Consider the following 21332-nt stretch of genomic DNA (forward strand, 5'->3'; position numbering starts at 1 on the left):
CTGTTTTCTGTTGGGTTTGGTGGGTAGTTATTTTCAGTCTTTGTGTGTCTGCACCAGACAGAACTGTTTTCGGTTGTTTCTTTGTTGTTTTGTTATTCAGTGTTCAGTTTTGATTATTATTAAATATCATGAACACTTACCACGCTGCACCTTGGTCCGACATTTCTTACTCCTCAGACGAGGAGAACGAAGACTATCGTTACACATTCACCCAAGTTTCGTCAAAATCTGGCCAGTGCAGTCTGAGATGTCACGTGTGACTAATGTACAAACGCACTAACAGACGGAGACAGATGCACAGTCCCCTCCTCGATTTAATCGTGGGAGACAATAATATGTCTCTGTTGATGGTGGTACTGTACTCAAAATAGTCAGAGAACATAATTTTCCTGCTCTTTGAGCCCATCTAGTCAGGGGGCGACTTAGTGATTTGGAGGGCTCAGGCAGAGGATGGAGAGTAAAGACGTAATTTAACTATAATAATGTATTACCTTTTAATGTGCCATGACAGTCATGATGTTTTCATCTGATTGTCAAACAAATCACTTAAAGTAAGTTACCCTTGCACGTTCATCCAAAATAATTCCAGCATCCGAACAGTGCACTGTGCATAGTGCACTTGCCAACTCTCCTTCAATTCGCAAGTGGCTGAAACTATCTCACTGGAGAAAGCATCCGAGCGAGCGTAGCAGCGCCCCTCTGTCTTACTACACAGTATGTAGCCCATGTATCTGAAGCAGTCTGGCCAGAAAGAGTATGATATGCCATAATTTTTTTTTGACCAGACAGCATCAAGTACATGGGCTACACATGCATGTCCTCTGCGTATTGTATCCCCCTAGAGTCTAAGGGCCTAGGTCTGGGGTTTCTACTATTTTATTTGATCTTATTTAACCTTTATTTAACTAGGCAAGTCAGTTAAGAACAAATTATTGTTTACAATGGCGGCCTACTAAAAGGCAAAAGGCCTCCTGCGGGGGCGGGGTCTGGGATTAAACATCGAAATAAATTAAATAAAAATATAGGACAAAACACGACAAGAGACAACACAAGTGTAAAGGAATGAATAAGAATATGTATATAAAAATATATGGATGAGCGATGGCCGAACGGCATAGGCAAGATGCAGTAGATGGTATAGAGTACAGTATATACATATGAGATGAGTAATGTAAGGTAAGTAAACATTATATAAAGCGGCATTGTTTAAAGTGACTAGTGATACATTTATTACATCCATTTATTACATATATGAGTATTTCCACGATAAAACAACATTCAGAGCTTTCTTATGCTGATTGTATCTCTCAGATATAGGACTACAGGTACTTCAAAACATACTTTCTTTTGTTCCTTCTGTTTTTCCATGTATGCTCTGTTATTCAATGGATTTCTATGGACTAAGGGGTAAGGCCAAATGTTTCATAAAATATATATATTTTTTATACATATACAGGTATTGCTAAATTATCCTTGGTATGAAAATCTTAAAACAATTCCATATGTTACATGCCATGTTGTGTTGCTACCATGTTGTTGTCATGTGTTGCTGCCATGCTATGTTGTTGTCTGCCATGCCATGCTATGTTGTTGTTGTCTTGTCTTGTCTTGATCTAGATGCACTATTGTAAAGTGGCTGTTCCACTGGATGTCATAAGGTGAATGCACCAATTTGTAAGTCGCTCTGGATAAGAGCGTCTGCTAAATGACTTAAATGTAAATGTTAAATGTTAGGTCTCTCTTTATGTAGTATTGTGTGTAAAAGGTAGTTGTTGTGAAATTGTTAGATTACTTGTTAGATATTACTGCATGGTCGGAACTAGAAGCACAAACATTTCGCTGCACTTGCATTAATATCTGATAAACATGTGTACGTGACAAATAAAATTTGATTTGATTTGATAACTTTTTACGACGAAATTCCCTATTCAATTCCATTCATTTTTCAGCCCGGTATCGGTTTACCTTCAGACGAGTCCCGTGACACTTGTTTATTTTTATTTTTATGCCCAGCTCATGAGGCCTCGTCTGCCTAATGTTAAGTCCGCCAGTGCATCTAGTACATAAACGTTTCACAGTGCTTGTTCAAAACGAGAATGTAATGTCTTTGTAATACAACAGGTGGCGGTAAACTCTGTGTATTGGAATAAAATTACACTAAAGAAGAACACCTAATCCCGTTCAAAGATCTCTGAATATATCGCGAGACGACATTCACGATTTCCACTCCCAGAATGCTTCTTTCTACCTCTTCCCTTCCGCGGCCTTAGAAAGTAAGTGAGACCATATTCAACTGCTGCCGAGAATCCATGTAATCGCTTTAATATCTATGGCATCCCGATTCTTAAATGTTCAATTTATATGTATTTAAACCACTAATTAGAAACGTCGGTGTCCAAGTGTGTATCGGTGGCTATTTTCACCAAAAGTCATATTTGTGATACGCTTGGCCCCCAGCCACTTTTAGCATTGCTAACGAAACCATGACCATAATGTCGTTCCCGGCCCTACGAATGAGTTTTGATGAAATACATAGTCCCAGTGATGTAGTCTTTTGTGATTTGCTCGTTGTTTTGGGTTGTAATTACCCTACAGTTGCTAGTTTAACGTTTGCTAGCTATCAACTAACACGTAGCGCTTCCTCCAAGGTGTCTGACTTGTTTCTCAGTCAAGCAACACACTAACACGTTCTCCGACTAGTTTTAGTTAGCTAGTTAACAACCCGTTTATCTTTTGCAGATCTCTGAAAATGGTCCGCTACTCGCTCGACCCCGAGAACCCGACTAAGTGTGAGTACCGGTGTGATTGTTTCCCTGGCTTTATTCATTAGTTCGCTAATGCAAGTTAGCAATCTAGCTAGTTTATCAGACTTAACCATGGTTGCAATGATGACTTTCTTAGGACACCTTTAGATTACCCATGAAAATGAATATGAACGAGGCTGAGCAACCACACATTTGCACATAAATGGTTTATTCGCCATGTAATGTTATTTCTGTCTTGTGACCTCACTGATCATTGCTGTATTTTCTTCTGAAGCATGCAAGTCGAGGGGTTCTAATCTCCGGGTTCACTTCAAGGTAAGGTGTTCTCTCTTCTGATTCACATGAGAAGTTGCCTTCAGACATTTTGTCTACTGTAGTTGTATCAGTGTGGGAGTTAGTTGCTGTTATGTATTGGTAGTCATAAATGTGTGCAGACTGAAAGGTATGATGCATTGCTTTGATGACAACTTTGGAGACCTTTGGAATCAAATGTGACAATATCTAACAAATAACTGAGCAATTTTGCATTCATGCCTATCAAGACAGTTATAACAATCTGTTATTGATATAACTAGCTACTACAGTATATGGATGCTTCTTGTTTGTTTCCCATCAGAACACCCGTGAGACAGCTCAGACCATCAAAGGCATGCACATCCGCAAGGCCACCAAGTACCTGAAGGATGTTACCATCAAGCACCAGTGTGTTCCCTTCCGTCGCTACAATGGGGGTGTCGGCAGGTGTGCCCAGGTAAACGCCAATCCAATTACATTTACTCTAGCCTCAATTTAAATGTGTATAGGGGACTTTGGTTGGTTATCTTCTGGCAATGTATACGCTTTATTATATTTCCCATGTAAAAGTATTGGGATTAGCAGGTATGAAAGGGATCTTTAAATAAAAACATACATTTGTTCAACATGGGCTTTGGAGAGGGGCACAAAATTACTTAAAATCTTTCTGGCTTATCACACCTGGCACTTATGGTTTTAATGCATGTCTGTATGAAATGGTTGCAATGATGACTTTTTCTTAGGACACCTTTGGATTACCCATGAAAATAAATACGAACGAGGCTGAGCAAACACAAATTTGCGCTTATGTCTACATACATTTTCCCCGATGTTGACCAGAAATGAGGGCACCTATTATGTCCCCGTCTTGTACACGACTGACCCAACTGTTCCTCTGCAGGCCAAGCAGTTTGACTGGACACAGGGCCGCTGGCCCAAGAAGAGTGCAGAGTTCCTTCTCCACATGCTGAAGAACGCTGAGAGCAACGCTGAGCTTAAGGTAAGGTTGGTAGTTTTGTTAGGCCTGCCTCTCATCGTGGCAGAGAGTTGTGAAAAGTATGATGCTACCAAGCTTGTTGGGGTTCAAACTGAAATGGGCACAATTCACGATTGCAACGATGACCATTTGGGACACCTTTGTATTAACCATGAAAAATTACATCTGAGCCACCGTGATGCTTGTATGAACAATATAATTTAAAGCTGGAATCCTTCATTGAGAAGATTGTTTTGGTCAAAAGCTGCGGGATGGGCCTGAAATGTTAACCCTTTCAAGTTCAAAGCGAGAGCTTTGAATGCATGGACTGACATCCATGATATAAGCATTGGGTTCAACCATGTTTTGAGGCTATAGTATTTGTTTAATATACTTTTTCAAACATTGGACTATAACAAGCTTATTGTGGGTTCTGATGGGGTACAACAGTTGAATTAAGCTCATGAGGCATTTAGAAATAATTTTCTTCCCGAATCAATGAGTACATGTTATTAATCCTAAAATTGACGTAGCAATTAAGGATTCTAGCTTTGCCGTTTTCAACACTTATATGAGTGTAAAGAATTAGATTTGTATGCTGATACACCCCTAAATTGGATCGTTGTGGCTGTACAGTGACATGCGATACATGTCAGAGTTCTGGCTCTGCGCTGAATGGGTTTTGACTGATGGCCGTTCTGAACTTGAGCACCACGAATGACAAGTTGCTCCCCCCCCTCCCGCTGTTTGAGGAACTTTTGCAAATTTTGCTTGAACGGGGGAATTGCTGTAAACTAAGATGACTATGTATTTTGACAGATGAGATGTTGAGGATTATAATAAATACCGCTTTGATGTAGCAAGCCAAACAGATGTCCAAATGTGCACTTCACATGTCCAAATCATAAAACTCATGTCATGGTGTCAACGTTTATGATCACATTTAGCTGTAAAGTTACAAAGATGACATGTCTTTGAACAAAATGAGCTTGTTTATTGAGAACAGAATTCGCTGCAGCACACGCACCTGAATGCACTCATGACTCCTTTCTACTGTGCATTCGGGAAGTATTCAGACCACTTCACTTTTTCCACATTTTCTTACGTTACAGCCTTATTCTAAAATGGATTACCTCTTTTCCCGTCATGATTCTACACATAATACCCCATAAAAAATTGTTTTTTATTATTTTTTTACCGTTATTTTACCAGGTAAGTTGACTGAGAACACGTTCTCATTTGCAGCAACGACCTGGGGAGTAGTTACAGGGGAGAGGAGGGGGATGAATGAGCCAATTGTAAACTGGGGATTATTAGGTGACCATGATGGTTTGAGGGCCAGATTGGGAATTTAGCCAGGACACCGGGGTTAACACCCCTACTCTTACGATAAGTGCCATGGGATCTTTAATGACCTCAGAGAGTCAGGACACCCGTTTAACGTCCCATCCGAAAGACGGCACCCTACACAGGGCAGTGTCCCCAATCACTGCCCTGGGGCATTGGGATATTTTTTAGACCAGAGGAAGGAGTGCCTCCTACTGGCCCTCCAACACCACTTCCAGCAGCATCTGGTCTCCCATCCAGGGACTGACCAGGACCAACCCTGCTTAGCTTCAGAAGCAAGCCAGCAGTGGTATGCAGGGTGGTATGCTGCTGGCTTGCTTCTGAAGCTAAGCATGACAAAGCGACAACAGGTTTTTAGTGCTCCGGTGCATCCTGCTCCCGTTGCTCATCCTCGATGTTTCTACAATTTGATTGGAGTCCACCTGTGGTAAATAAAGTTGATTGGACATGATTTGGAAAGGCACACCTGTCTATATAAGGTCCCACAGTTGAGGATTGTGTCGAGGCACAGATCTTGGGAAGGGTACCAAAACATTTCTGCAGCATTGAAGGTCCCCAAAAACAGTGGCCTACATCATTCTTAAATGGAATAAGTTTGTAATCACCAATAGTCTTCCTAGAGCTGGCCGCCTGGCCAATCGGAGGAGAAGGGAGCTGACCAAGAACCCGATGGTCACCGACAGAGCTCCAGAGTTCCTCTGTGGAGATGGAAGGACCTTCCAGAAGGACAACCATTTCTGCTGCACTCCACCAATCAAACCTTTATGGTAGACTGGCCAGACCAAAATTGAACTCTTTGGCCTGAATGCCAAGCGTCACGTCTGGAGGAAAACAGGCACCGCTCATCACCTGGCCAATACCATCCCTACGGTGAAGCATGGTGGTGGCAGCATCATGCTGTGGGGATGTTTTTCAGTGGCAAGGACTGGGAGACTAGTCATGATTGCGGGAAAAGATGAACAGAGCAAAGTGCATAGAGATCCTTGATGAAAATCTGCTCCAGAGCACTCAGGACCTCAGACTGGGGTAAAGGTTCACCTTCCAACAGGACAATACCCTAAGCACACAGCCAAGATAATGCAGGAATGGCTTCGGGGAAAGTCTCTCAAGGTCCTTGAGTGGCCCAGCCAGAACCCGGACTTGAACCCGACCGAACATCTCTGGAGAGACCTGAAAATAACTGTGCAGCAACGCTCCCCATCCAACCTGACAGAGCTTGAGAGAAGAATGGGAGAAACTCCCAAATACATATGTGCCAAGCTTGTAGCGTCATACCCAAGAAGACTCAAGGCTGTAATTGCTGCCAACGGTACTTCAGCAAAGTACTGAGTGAAGGGTCTGACTACTAATATAAATGTGATATTTCAGTTGTATTTTTAATCAATTTGCAAAAATGTCGCCTTTTTTGCTTTGTCATTATGGGGTATTGTGTGTAGATTGGGGGGGGTGGGGGGGGGCATTTTAGAATACGGCTGTAATGTAACACATTTGGAACTCGCGAAGGGGTCTCAATACTTTCCGAATTCACTTTATGCCCACCAATTACGATGTTTTTTTGAATGACCTTGTAAAAGGTTAACAATGTAAAATTGTATTTTATTACTTAGCTAGTCATGTTGGTAATAGAACAAGCTTTCAAATCATGCCCACCTGACTCAGATTGGGACTTAAAATGGACCGTTGTTGTGTTCCAAAAGAAACCACTACAAGTGTGCCTGCTCTAGTTCAACGGCACAGCTAGGATAGCTCAAAGTACTTCATAAACTAGGTTCCTATCTAATTGGTGACAGATTTTTATGCAAATATTCTCATCTGCTTAAAAACAATATCTGCAATTTCCCTCCAGAGATGTTTCCATCAAATTGACCTGTTGCGGATAAAAGGCTGTGAGTGATGACTTAGTGAACATAGAAATAAATACAAGTGAAATGGTTTTGTCAAAAACAAAAGTTCTATTGCGACTGTGCCCAATCTGGTCTTGGCACGTATGCTCTAGCCGACAGCTCACAGATACAGTGTGGGTAGGATGACCTGCATGAGATTATTATGGAAGAGTGAGATTTTTTTTGTCGTCGAAGGGCAGCCACGCCTCGAGTATATCTCCAGAAGAGTACCCTCTATTTCCTGGAGAGGAACATTAATCACTGTGCACTTTCACCACCTTGGGAAGTTCATCGCTTATTTCATTTGTAGCCTAATAAACTGCATTGTGTCAATTGCTACTTTGCATGTACTTTTCGTATTTATTTTGTAAAAAACATTGTAATTTAGCCCTATACACACGGGCCAATTCCCACAAGTGTCAAGGTTAAGTACTGTATCCCACAGACAACTGGTCATGTAAATGGATTATTTGACTTGTTAACCGGTTTAATGTTTGCTCTATTCTGACAGGGTCTGGATGTAGACTCCCTGGTGATCGAGCACATCCAGGTGAACAAGGCCCCCAAGATGCGCAGACGCACATACCGTGCCCACGGTCGCATCAACCCCTACATGAGCTCCCCATGCCACATTGAGATGATCCTCACAGAGAAAGAGCAGATCGTTCCCAAACCAGAGGAGGAAGTCGCCACTAAGAAAAAGGTACGCATGCCAACGCCTTTTGCAGAAGACTGCTTGGTATTTTTCTGAAAATATGCACTTGTTCCCATATTTCCCATGTAAAAGCAGTGTGATTAGAAGGTACACGCTCTTGTTGAACAAGAGCTCTGTAGACTGTAACGAAATAGTTTACTATCCTTCTGGCATTACTCGTTAAATCTTATCAGACCTTTCACATAAGTGTGTATGAAATGGTTGCAATGATGACTTTCTTAGGACACCTTTGGATTACCCATGAAAATAAATGTGAAAGAGGCTGAGCAACCACAACTTTGCATTTAAGTCTACATCATTCTGTCCCTATGAGGGTAGTATCAGAATCAGTATAGTGTATGTTGGTCTAATACAATTTCTTTGTCCTGCAGATTTCTCAGAAGAAGCTGAAGAAGCAGAAACTCATGGCACGGGAGTAATGTAAATTAAATGGAACCATTCGTACCAAAATGGAATGTCTCTGTCTTTTCATGCTTCTTCATAAGTATTATGAAATCCCTACTGCTCATGTAAAGTTGGCTTTAATCCATCTAAAGGCTCCGGGTTTTTTTTTTTTTTTTACCGTTATTTTACCAGGTAAATTGACTGAACACGTTCTCATTTGCAGCAACGACCTGGGGAATAGTTACAGGGGAGAGGAGGGGGATGAATGAGCCAATTGTAAACTGGGGATTATTAGGTGACCATGATGGTTTGAGGGCCAGATTGGGAATTTAGCCAGGACACCGGGGTTAACACCCCTACTGTTACGATAAGTGCCATGGGATCTTTAATGACCTCAGAGAGTCAGGACACCCGCTTAACGTCCCATTCGAAAGACGGCACCCTACACAGGGCAGTGTCCCCAATCACTGCTCTGGGGCATTGGGATATTTTTTAGACCAGAGGAAAGAGTGCCTCCTACTGGCCCTCCAACACCACTTCCAGCAGCATCTGGTCTCCCATCCAGGGACTGGCCAGGACCAACCCTGCTTAGCTTCAGAAGCAAGCCAGCAGTGGTATGCAGGGTGGTATGACCCAAATAGATAGGATACATGATTCATGACTAAGATCAATGCTGTTAAAAAGTTGCAGGTGAGACGGGCTATTTGGGTTACTTACTGAAATGTCACGTGCCGAACTAATTATATTCCGGCTTTAAGAGATATCTATTATTCACATCAGTATGTACATTGTAAAATCAAGCTGTTGGCACTTGTGACTCCAATGCTGTCTTTCATATGAGGGGCAAAGGGATTTATGTAAAATTAGAGGTGATAGGCCACAATGTGCTATGAGGATTACATTTCAGATTAGTGCACATGACATTTCAACCTCATTTTCATTATTTCTAGAACATTGGGAAGGTGTTTTTATGTTTAATAGAAAAAATGTGTTAAACATTTCTACTCGTCATCAAAAGTTTAAACATTTTAACCTCTACGTGATCTCCAGTCCCCCTCGCTGGACGGTTGAGCTAAAGGGATTAGCATGACGTAAGTAACAATAATTTCCCAGGACCTAGACAAGTCTTATACGGGCAGAAAGCTTAAATTCTTGTTAATCCAACTGCACTGTCCAATTTACAGTAGCTACTACAGTGAAAAAATACTGGGCTATTTTAAGGAGTGCACAACTTTTATTACGGTAACTGGTATGATGTATTCGTCTCTGAAGGTAAATAATGTACTTAAGTAATCTTGCTCTGATTTGTCATCCTGAGGGTACCAGAGATAAAATGTAGCACAGTTTTGTATTAAAATGTAGGAACTGGGTTCTACAGTTTGAACCCATGCTGTGTCTGCACCCCCCTGTCAAGGTTGGTGTATTTTCTGTAGGGAAGCTAATTATCCATCATTTATCATTTACAATTGGCTCATTCATCCCCCTCTCCCCTGTAACTATTCCCCAGGTCGTTGCTGCAAATGAGAACCTGTTCTGTCAACTTACCTGGTAAAATAACGGTTAAATAAATAAAATAAAAATAAATTTATGACATTACTGAGTTTGTAAACTTAAATGTATTACCATATCATATTTGTGTGTTATGTACTTAAATGTATCAATTGACCATTTTGGCAGACTTGATACATTTTGAACAGTAATGCAATGGTTCATTAGATTAGTCTAAATCTTTGCATATACAGTGCTGCCGTCTAGTGGCCAAAATAATTGGGTCTGGAGTCCTAAGTGATATACTGGTGTACTCTTGCATTTCAAAGATGGAACAACTAATAGAAAATGGATGTTTTTTTTGTTTTATCTTATACCTGATCCAACGTGTGTTATTCTACATTAATTTCACATTTCCACAAATTTAAGTGTTTACTTTCAAATGGTATCAAGAATATGCATATCCTTGCTTCAGGTCCTGAGCTACAGGCAGTTAGATTTGGGTTTGTCATTTTAGGTGAAAATTGAAAGAAGGTGATGTGGGGTGTGAGGAAATACCCTCCCTTGCTCTAAAGTTGTTGCAGGTTATGAAAATGTACTTTTAATCCTACCCTGTGATGTGAGACAAGCATTGTTGTAGGACCTAATCCTTTTTAACCACAGATCATAGAAAAGCTCTGTTCACTTGTAGATACTGGTTTGGTGCTGGAGTTGATGAATGAGGTTAGTGGCAAAATTTGCCTTTAATACATTGACTTGGAAAGGGGTTTACACCAATAATTTATTTATACGAACAAAAATATAAACACAACACGTAAAGTGTTGGTCCCATTTTCATGAGCTGAAATAAAAGATCCCGGGGATGTTCCATATGCACATAGCTTATTTCTGTCATTTGTATTTCTCCTTTGCAAGATAAACCATCCACTTGACAGGTGTGGCATATAAAGATGCTGATTAAACAGCATGATCATTACACAGGTGCACCTTGTGCTGGGGACAATAAAAATCCACTCTAAAATGTGCAGTTTCGGCGCAGAATACTGCCACAGATGTCTCAAGTTTTGAGGGAGTGTGCAATTGGCATGCCGACATCAGGAATGTCCAACGGAGCAGTTGCCAGAGAATGTAATGTTAATTTATTTACCGTGAGCCTCCTCCGATGTCGTTTTAAAGAATTTGGCAGTACATCCAACCGGCTTTGCAACCGCAGACCACTTGTAACCACTTCAGCCCAGGACCTCCACATACGGCTTCACCTGCAGGGTCAACGGGGGAAGGTGTGTGCTAAGAGTGTTTCTGTTGTAATAGCCTTTTTGTGGGGAAAAACGTATTCTGATTGGCTGCCCTGTTATGGAAAATCCATAGATCAGGGCCTAATGGATTTATTTAAACTGACTGATTTCCTTATGGACTGTAACTCAGTTGCAATTATATTTTTGTTATGTGTGTATATATACAGTGCCTTCAAAGTATTCAGACCCCTTGACCGTTTCCTCATTTTGTTAAGTTACAGCCGTATTCTAAAATTGAATCTTGTTTTTTCCCTCATCAGTCTACAGTCGTGGCCAAAAGTTTTGAGAATGACACAAATTAATTTTCACAAAGTTTGCTGCTTCAGTTGTCTTTAGACATTTTTGTCAGGTGTTACTATGGAATACTTACGTATAATTACAAGCATTTCATAAGTGTCAAAGGCTTTTATTGACAATTACATGAAGTTGATGCAAAGAGTAAATATTTGCAGTGTTGACCCTTCTTTTTTAAGACCTCTGCAATCCGCCCTGGTATGCTGTCAATTAACTTCTGGGCCACATCCTGACTGATGGCAGCCCATTCTTGCATAATCAATGCTTGGAGTTTGTCAGAATTTGTGGGTTTTTGTTTGTCCACCCGCCTCTTGAGGATTGGCCAGAAGTTCTCAATTGGGATTAAGGTCTGGGGAGTTTCCTGGCCATGGACCCAAAATATCGATGTTTTGTTCCCCGAGCCACTTAGTTATCACTTTTGCCTTATGGCAAGGTGCTCCATCATGCTGGAAAAGGCATTGTTCGTCACCAAACTGTTCCTGGATGGTTGGGAGAAGTTGCTCTCGGAGGATGTGTTGGTGCCATTCTTTATTCATGGCTGTGTTATTAGGCAAAATTGTGAGTGAGCCCACTCCCTTGGCTGAGAAGCAACCCCACACATGAATGGTCTCAGGATGCTTTACTTTTGGCACGACACAGGGCTGATGGTAGCACTCACCTTGTCTTCTCCGGACAACCTTTTTTCCGGATGCCCCAAACAATCGGAAGGGGATTCATCGGAGAAAATGACTTTACCCCAGTCACCAGCAGTCCAATCCCTGTACCTTTTGCAGAATATCAGTCTGTCCTTGATGTTTTACCTGTAGAGAAGTGGCTTCTTTGCTGCCCTTCTTGACACCAGGCCATCCTCCAAAAGTCTTCGCCTCACTGTGCGTGTAGATGCACTCACACCTGCCTGCTGCCATTCCTGAGCAAGCTCTGTACTGGTGGTGCCCCGTTCCCGCAGCTGAATCAACTTTAGGAGACGGTCCTGGCGCTTGCTGGACTATCTTGTGCGCCCTGAAGCCTTCTTTACAACAATTGAACCACTCTCCTTGAAGTTCTTGATGAGATAAATGGTTGGTTTAGGTGCAATCTTACAGGAAGCAATATCCTTGCCTGTGAAGCCCTTTTTGTGCAAAGCAATGATGACGGCAGGTAACCATGGCTGACAGAGATAACAGAGTGATCTCCAGCCTTGTCCTCGTCAACACTTACACCTGTGTTAACGAGAGAATCACTGACATGATGTCAGCTGGTCCTTTTGTGGCATGGCTGAAATGCAGTGGAAATGTTTCTTTGGGATTCAGTACATTTGCATGGAAAAGAGGGACTTTGCAATTAATTTCAATTAATCTGATCTCTCTTCATAACATTCTGGAGTATATGCAAATTGCCATCATACAAACTGAGGCAGCAGACTGAAAATGTATATTTGTGTCATTCTCAAAACTTTTGGCCACAACTACACACAATATCCTATAATGACAGCAAAAATAGTTGTAGAAAAATTAGCAAATTTATTGCAAATAAAAAAACGGAACTATTACGTTTACATAAGTATTCAGTACTTTGAAGCCCCTTTGGCTGTGATTACGGCATTAAGTCTTCTTGGGGAGAATGCTACAACTTTGGCAGACCTGTATTTGGGGAGTTTCTACCACCGTTTGATATGAGACTTGAAAATGAGCTCAGGTGCATCCTGTTTCCATTGATTATCCTTGAGCTGTTTCTACATCTTGATTGGAGTCCACCTGTGGTAAATTCAATTGATTGTACAAGGTTTGGAAAGGCACACACCTGTCTATATAAGGTCCCACAGTTGACAGTGCATGTCAGAGCAAAAACCAAGCCACGAGGTTGAAGGAATTGTCCGTAGAGCGCTGAGACAGGATTGTGTCGAGGCACAGATCTGGGGAAGGGTACCAAAAAAAATGTCTGCAGCATCAAAGGTCCACAAAAACACTGGCCTCCAACAATCTTAAATGGAGTTTGGAACCACCTAGACTCTTCTAGAGCTGGCTGCCAGGCCAAACTGAGCATCTTAAATAAGCATGCCCCATTCAAAAAATGTAGAACCAGGAACAGATATAGCCCTTGGTTCACTCCAGACCTGACTGCCTTTGACCAGCACAAAAACATCCTGTGGTGTACTGTATTAGCATCGAATAGCCCCCGCGATATGCAACTTTTCAGGGACGTTAGGAACCAATATACACAGGCAATTAGGAAAGCAAAGGCTAGCTTTTTCAAACAGAAATTTGCATCCTGTAATGCTAACTCCAAAAAGTTCTGGGACACTGTAAAGTTCATGGAGAATAAGAGCACCTCCTCCCAGCTGCCCACTGCACTGAGGCTAGGAAACACTGTCACCACCGATAAATCCGCGATAATTGCTAATTTCAATAAGCATTTTTCTACGGCTGGTCATGTTTTCCACCTGGCTACCCCTACCCTGGTCAACAGCTCTGCACCCCTCAATGCAACTTACCCAAGCCACACCCATTTCTCCTTCACCCAAATCGAGATAGCTGATGTTCTGAAAGAGCTGCAACATCTGGACCCCTACAAATCAGCAGGGCTAGACAATCTGGACCCTCTCTTTCTAAAATGATCTGCCGAAATTGTTGCAACCCCTATTACTAGCTTGTTCAAACTCTCTTTTGTATCTTCTGAGATCCCCAAAGATTGGAAAGCTGCTGCGGTCATCCCCCTCTTCAAAGGGGGAGACACTCTAGACCCAAACTGCTACAGACCTATATCTATCCTACCCTGCTTTTCTAAGGTCTTCGAAAGCCAAGTTAACAAACAGATCACCGACCATTTCGAATCCCACCCTACCTTCTCCGCTATGCAATCTGGTTTCCGAGCTGGTCATGGGTGCAACTCAGCCACGCTCAAGGTCCTAAACGACATCATAACCGCCATCGATAAGAGACAATACTGTGCAGCTGTATTTATCGACCTGGCCAAGGCTTTCGACTCTGTCAATCACCACAATTTTATCGGCAGACTCAACAGCCTTGGTTTCTCAAATGACTGCCTCGCCTGGTTCACCAACTACTTCTCAGACAGAGTTCAGTGTGTCAAATCGGAGGGCCTGTTGTCCGGACCTCTGGCAGTCTATGGGGGTGCCACAGGGTTCAATCCTCGGGCTGACTCTTTTCTCTGTATACATCAATGATGTCGCTCTTGCTGCTGGTGATTCTCTGATCCACCTCTACGCAGACGACACCATTCTGTATACCTCTGGCCCTTCTTTGGACACTGTGTTAACTAACCTCCAGACAAGCTTCAATGGCATACAACTCTCCTTCCGTGGCCTTCAACTGCTCTTAAATGCAAGCAAAACTAAATGCATGCTCTTCAACCGATCGCTGCCCACACCTACCCACCCGTCCAGCATGACTACACTGGATGGTTCTGACTTAGAATATGTGGACAACTACAAATACCTAGGTGTCTGGTTAGACTCTAAACTCTCCTTCCAGACTCACATTAAGCATCTCCAATCCAAAATTTAAATCTAGAATCGGCTTCCTATTTCGCAACAAAGCATCCTTCACTCATGCTGCCAAACATACCCTCGTAAAACTGACTATCCTACTGATCCTTGACTTCGGCGATGTCATTTACAAAATAGCCTCCAACACTCTACTCAGCAAATTGGATGCAGTATATCACAGTGCCATCCGTTTTGTCACCAAAGCCCCATATACTACCCACCACTGCGACCTGTATGCTCTCGTTGGCTGGCCCTCGCTTCATATTTGTCGCCAAACCCACTGGCTCCAGGTCATCTATAAGTATTTGCTAGGTAAAGCCCCGCCTTATCTCAGCTCACTGGTCACCATAGTAGCACCCACCCGCAGCACTCGCTCCAGCGGGTATATTTCACTGGTCACCCCCAAAGCCAATTCCTCCTTCGGCCGCCTTTGCTTCCAGTTCTCTGCTGCCAATGACTGGAACGAACTGCAAAAATCACTGAAGCTGGAGACTCATATCTCCCTCTCTAGCTTTAAGCACCAGCGGTCAGAGCAGCTCACAGATCACTGCACCTGTACATAGCCAATCTGTAAATAGCCCATTCAACTACCTCATCACCATCCTTTGCACCCCAGTACTGCTGGGGTGCACCCCAGTACTTGTACACTCATCTTCTGCACATCTATCACCCCAGTGTTTCATTTGTAATTTGCCATACTGTAATAATTTCGCCACTATGGCCTATTTATTGCCTCAAACTGAAAATAGACCAACTATTACAATTTTTGGACCAAGAAATGGTCGAGCGATTTCTGCGTAGTGCAGCTATAATCTCAAGTACTAATGTTACTGTTGCCACTACAACAAAATACTGAAATTTTATTTTGTCCTTAAATTTAAATTAAATGCTGTAGAATTACGTATTTTTGTAGGCACTAACTCCGCCATGGTTCGTTGGACAAAGCGTATGGGATAATAAATGGCGTTTGATAAATGCCGGAAATGTCTGGCAAACACAGGTTTAGGAGATCTTATTTGTTTTGATCTACGAGAATCTTAATCTGCTAACAACCTTTGTTTGTGAATTTTGACAAATTTATGTTTAAAAAAAAGCACAAAGGCTTCATAATTCATAAAGGTTGTAACTGACTGCTATTATCGTATAGAACGATCTTATTTTCTGCATTTATTCCAAACCCTATTCTTTCCCCATTCATTTTTCCCATAGGGATGGATTCACGAACCAGAGGTAACTAATTTCTGGGTTTTAGAACTACAAACTAAAGAGCTCTATAAGGCTGACAGGTGGCTTCAAAGCCTCTTTGGTCAATAGAGCCCCACAGTGGAGGTGTCATAATATCCATAAAACCTAGCGGTCAACAGGGAAATGGTTCCAATTGTTTTTCCACCATTCATTTTTCCCATAGGGAATTTTAGTAACACAAAATAAGGTCTGTGTTTCATGTAGGCTTACCCTGGAGTGGCATTTTGATTACCATGTAAATCTCTCTCGGACAAGGTAACTCAGTATATTCGGCTCTATTTTCTCTGATTGGAAAATGCTAATTAGCATCAAAGTAGACATCATGCAAGACTACAAGTTTCTGCAAACTCGCATCTAATCTCTAGCTGACACCTTTGATAACAGGTACTGTGTCAATTTAAAACTTGCACAAGACAGTTCACAGAATTTTCAATTTAAAGAAATGTAGCCAATTTATTCATTACTAAATGTAGCTAACATTAGATAGTTAATCCAGAGATTCTTATCCTTGCCTCGATTTGGGAGTCTAGTCCAGATCATCATTACATTTATAGTTCTTTATGATAGCCACATTAGCAGCTAATTAGCAATTCATTTTTGGGGGGTGAATACAGGTGTTTTGGTAACTGTGTAATTCTCTCTTGGATAAGGTGAGTTTTAACAATATATTTGCCTCAATTTACTCTCAAATTCGAAATGCTAATTAGCAACAGAGAAGACCCCAGCAAGACTATACATTCCTACAGGAAGCTCCTGCACGTCATCTCTAGCCGACACTGTCAGCTACCATTCGCCAGTTCAATCAAAGAGACCTGTGCTCAATCCATGATGAATCCATGTGCTGTATTGAAATTAACTGAATAAAGTGTTGGAATTCCATCCCCTGCTCTCTTATAGCATCAGCAATCCAGGGTTTACATCAGAGATCTATATATAATGACGAGATGCTCATGTCTCTGCCCTAAAATGTGAGTCGTTGTCCCAAAGATGAGAAGGCAGGCGACAAGCGCTACCTCTCGCTTCGCCTCTTCCTCTCCGTTTATATACATCATTGGTCTACACTGGGATAAAATCTAAATTTGGTTGCGCCCATGTCCAGATTTCTGATCCCTACACTGGATGTAGGCTTCAATACAGGTTTATCATGGCAGAATTGTTACCTTTTTTTATTCAGAGAATAAAGGCACTTGAAAGAGTCACATCACATGAGTAATAACTGCCCATGTGTAAATAGGTCTAAACCATTTCTACATTTTGTCTACAATTAGTTTTCAACTTCTCATGAATCTGTCAGTTTATCTGTTAACTGGCCTCTGTAAAATGGTATAGAATCAGCTTGATCCCCTCTGTCAAATGCACTTAGACCTTTTTTTTTAAAGGAAAATGAGAATTAAAAAGAGGTTCAGCCCCTGGTTCGACCATGATCTTGCAGAGTTACTCCACCTCAAGAATTGCATTTGCGAAAGGCTTGGCACACGCATACTCAGGATGACTGGCTCTAGTTCAGGCAAATTAGAAATAAGTGCACTCAGGCTATCCGGAAGGCCAAAATGAGTTACTTTAAGGAGCAGTTCTCTCTCTGTGGGTCTAACCCAAAGAAGTTCTGGAAAACAGTTAAAGACATGGAGAATAAACCCTCCTCACAGCTGCCCATGTTCATTAATGTTGATTATATGGTTGTTACTGACAAGAAGCACATGGCTGAGCTCTTTAATCACCACTTCATTAAGTCAGGATTCCTATTTGACTCAACCTTGCTTCCTTGCCCGTCCAACATTTCCTCATCTCCCACCCCTTCTAATGCGACTATCCCCGATGCTTCTCTCTCTTTTCCCCCTGCCCCGCTACAAAGTTTCTCCCTGCAGGTAGTTACTGGGCGAGGTGCTAAAGGAGCTCCTGAAACTTGACCCCAAAAAAACATCTGGGTCAAATGGTTTAGACCCTTTCTTCTTTAAGGCTGCTGCCCATATCATCGCCAAGCCTATCTCTGACCCTTTTAACCTGTATCTCCTTTCTGGGGAGGTTCCCATTGCTTGGAAGGCAGCCACCGTTTGTCCTTTATTTAAAGGGGGAGATCAAGCTGATCGTAACTGTTATACGCCTTTTTCTATTTTGCCCTGTTTTTCAAAAGTGTTGGAAAACTTGTCAATAATCAACTGACTGGCTTTCTTGTTGTCTATAGTATTCTCTTGGGTATGCAATTTGGTTTCCGCTCAGGTTATGGACGTGTCACTGCAACCTTAAAGGTCCTCAGTGATGTCACCATTGCCCTTGATTCTAAGCAATATAGTGCTGCTATTTTTATTGACTTGGCCAAAGCTTTTGATACGGTAGACCATTCCATTCTTGTGGACCGGCTAAGGACTATCGTTGTCTCTGAGGGGTCTTAGGCCTGGTTTGCTAACTACCTCTCTCAAAGAGTGCAGTATATAAAGTCAGAAAAACTGCTGTCTCAGCCACTGTGTTGCTACCTTGCTATGTTGTTGTCTTTAGGTCTCTCTTTATGTAGTGCTGTGTTGTCTCTCTTGTTGTGATGTGTATTTTGTCCTATATTTATATTGTGTTTATTTTGCATTTTGGTAGGCCGTTATTGTAATTAAGAATTTGTTCTTAACTGACTTTCCTAGTTAAATATAGGTTAAATAAATACATTTAAAAACTTGTGGGTAATTGAACGCTAGTAACAAACTGCCTAGTCAAGACTGCCACCTAAAATGAGGCCATGGGGGACTACTGTTCAGTCGTGTGGTCAGGTGTCACAAAGAGGGACTTAGGAAAATTACAATTTGTTCAGAATAGGGCAGCACGGCTGGCCCTTAAATGTACACAGAGTGCAAACCCTTAATAGTTGTAAGGGCTGTCTCTCTCCTCATCCTCGGACGAGGAGAGGAGAGAAGGATCATCAGACCAAAATGCAGCATTCGGGAAATAAGCCATCTTTTATTATTAACGCGACGATGGCAACACGAAACTAAACACTTTCAAATATACAAAACAAGAAAACGACGTTGACGAAACCTGAACATAAACTTACATAACTAAACGTAAACTCACGGACAGGAAACAGACGACATCAAAATAAACGAACAGCCAAACAGTCCCGTATGGTACATACATTCGACGACACAGGAGACAATCACCCACAAACAAACAGTGAGAACGCCCTACCTAAATATGACTCTTAATTAGAGGAAAACGCAAACCACCTGCCTCTAATTAAGAGCCATACCAGGCAACCCAAAACCAACATAGAAACAGATAACATAGACTGCCCACCCAAAACACATGCCCTGACCTAAACACATACAAAAACAACATAAAACAGGTCAGGACCGTTACAATAGTATTTGGTATTTTATTAGGATCCCCATTAGCTGTTGCAAAAGCAACAGCTACTCTTCCTGGGGTCCACACAAAACATGAAACAAAATACAAAATGAAATAATACAGAACATCAATAGACAAGAACAGCTCCAGGACAGAACTACATACATTTATGCTTGTCAATCTCTCATGGCTCAAAGTGGAAGAGAGATTGACTTCATCACTACTTGTTTTTGTAGGAAGTGTTGACAAGCTGAACGCACGAAGCTGTCTGTTTAAACTACTAGCACACAGCACGGACACCCCATGCACCCCACAAGACATGTAACGGCCCTGAATTTTTCTGAACCGTCTCAGTGCTTCTCCTTCCAATAGGGCGCTCCCCCTTTTATTCCCAATTAAATAGCCAGTATTAGCTGCGCAAAGTGGGGTTGTGATGGAGACGTGTATTTCCATCCTGACTTTTACATAAGTCCTTTGTATTGGTGTAGACTTGACAAACCAGATGCGACTCATTCCCTCCCAAACCAAAAGGAGAAACCAATGTTTTCTCTGGTAGGCACAACCTACCTGGCACCTCTATAAATAATAACCTCAAGTCAAACCGTAACAATGTGGCCAGAGGTCTCTTCACAATCCCCAAGTCCAGAACAGACTAGGGGAGGTGTACAGTACTACATAGAGCCATGGCTACATGGAACTCTTCCACATCAGGTAACTGATGCAAGCAGTAGAATCAGATTTTAAAAAACAGATAACAATACACCATATGGAAGAGCGGGGACTGTGAAGAGAGACACACACACAGGTACAGACACACGCATACGCAGACTGTCGCTAGCACACGCAATCTACATACACGTATATGGTAATATTGTTGTATGGTGGTATTATACATTTTGTATTGTAGATATGTAGTGGTCTAATATTGTTATGGTGTACAGTTTTATCTTTTGTTTTATGTGTGATGTAAGTGCTTTAATGTGTTTGGACCCCAGGAAGAGTAGCTGCTGCCTTGGCTAATTGGGATCCCTAGTAAATACAAATACAGGGGTAGCCTACTCAAATCTGAGCCTGGAGTTCTGGATGAGCCTACTGCTTTCTTTTCTCCTTGGTAGTTAGTTAGATGAATGTCATTGACTGGCCAGACATCCCACTCACCCAGAGCCCTATATTTCTGAATCAGTGTCAGGTTAGAGGGGGGGAAATTACAATCATCAGTAGAGGTAGAGGTCCAGATTTGAGAAAAAGTCATGTAATTGCAAGAAAATATTGGGGAAATGCAGCATTCCATTAACTGCAGTATTAGGTTCTACCACTGGGTGTCACTAGTGTCTGTCTTGCAATCCTTCAGTCGTTCTTTAGGAACAGCTTGCAATGTGGCATAGGGAGGCCTACTTAAACATTGATCCATATATGAGCCATATAACTTTTTTTCCAATACAGAAGAATATTATTGACATCCATTGTTCAAGATTTTTAAATCGTCAGTAGACAATTTATTTAATGGTTATTGGTGCATTTGATTTTGTCACTCTGAATTGATAGCCTATGCCCAGTCTTTCAGCCTATGATTGATTTCAAGTCAATACCGGATAGTTACCAAAAAACATCTGATAATGATATAGCCTGTTGAACAATATCGCAATAGATAAATGTACAATTCTGTTGGCAGAAAGTCATAGTATGAATTCATATTCGAATAGTGGAAGTGTTGTACTCAATTGATCTAATTAGTCTGATCACAGACACAAACGCACACACAAATTAGTACCCTATTTTCTCAAATAGGAAGCAATCAAATAACCTATTGTTTCAAAGTAGTTTTAAACCTAAAT

At 41.7% G+C, this 21332-nt stretch overlaps 1 protein-coding gene and 4 non-coding genes across 5 annotated transcripts; all 5 read left to right on the top strand.

Annotated features, from left to right (window-relative positions):
- The first annotated feature begins 2216 nt into the window (after positions 1-2216).
- Positions 2217-8509, top strand: LOC129818687 (60S ribosomal protein L17-like). Its single transcript, XM_055874836.1, has 7 exons — positions 2217-2273; positions 2740-2789; positions 3040-3080; positions 3382-3516; positions 3961-4059; positions 7777-7968; positions 8352-8509. The coding sequence occupies exons 2-7, from the start codon at positions 2750-2752 to the stop codon at positions 8397-8399; spliced, it is 555 nt and encodes a 184-aa protein (XP_055730811.1). The 5' UTR covers positions 2217-2273; positions 2740-2749; the 3' UTR covers positions 8400-8509.
- On the top strand, positions 2881-2950 carry LOC129819252 (small nucleolar RNA SNORD58). The gene has a single exon (XR_008754083.1). It is a non-coding gene; the product is annotated as a small nucleolar RNA SNORD58 (small nucleolar RNA).
- LOC129819191 (small nucleolar RNA SNORD58) lies at positions 3780-3851 on the top strand. Its single transcript, XR_008754037.1, has one exon. It is a non-coding gene; the product is annotated as a small nucleolar RNA SNORD58 (small nucleolar RNA).
- LOC129819192 (small nucleolar RNA SNORD58) lies at positions 4170-4230 on the top strand. The gene has a single exon (XR_008754038.1). It is a non-coding gene; the product is annotated as a small nucleolar RNA SNORD58 (small nucleolar RNA).
- LOC129819251 (small nucleolar RNA SNORD58) lies at positions 8182-8251 on the top strand. Its single transcript, XR_008754082.1, has one exon. It is a non-coding gene; the product is annotated as a small nucleolar RNA SNORD58 (small nucleolar RNA).
- Positions 8510-21332: the final 12823 nt, after the last annotated feature.

The sequence above is a fragment of the Salvelinus fontinalis genome, chromosome 21 (genome assembly GCF_029448725.1).
Source record: "Salvelinus fontinalis isolate EN_2023a chromosome 21, ASM2944872v1, whole genome shotgun sequence".
Classification (NCBI taxonomy): domain Eukaryota; kingdom Metazoa; phylum Chordata; class Actinopteri; order Salmoniformes; family Salmonidae; genus Salvelinus; species Salvelinus fontinalis.

Bases quoted from the DNA above. Each gene is read 5' to 3' on its own strand.
- LOC129818687 (XM_055874836.1), top strand. From the start codon at position 2,750: ATGGTCCGCTACTCGCTCGACCCCGAGAACCCGACTAAGT. The intron at 2,790-3,039 runs GTGAGTACCGGT...TTTCTTCTGAAG, and splicing joins CCCCGAGAACCCGACTAAGT to CATGCAAGTCGAGGGGTTCT. The intron at 7,969-8,351 runs GTACGCATGCCA...TTTGTCCTGCAG, and splicing joins AAGTCGCCACTAAGAAAAAG to ATTTCTCAGAAGAAGCTGAA.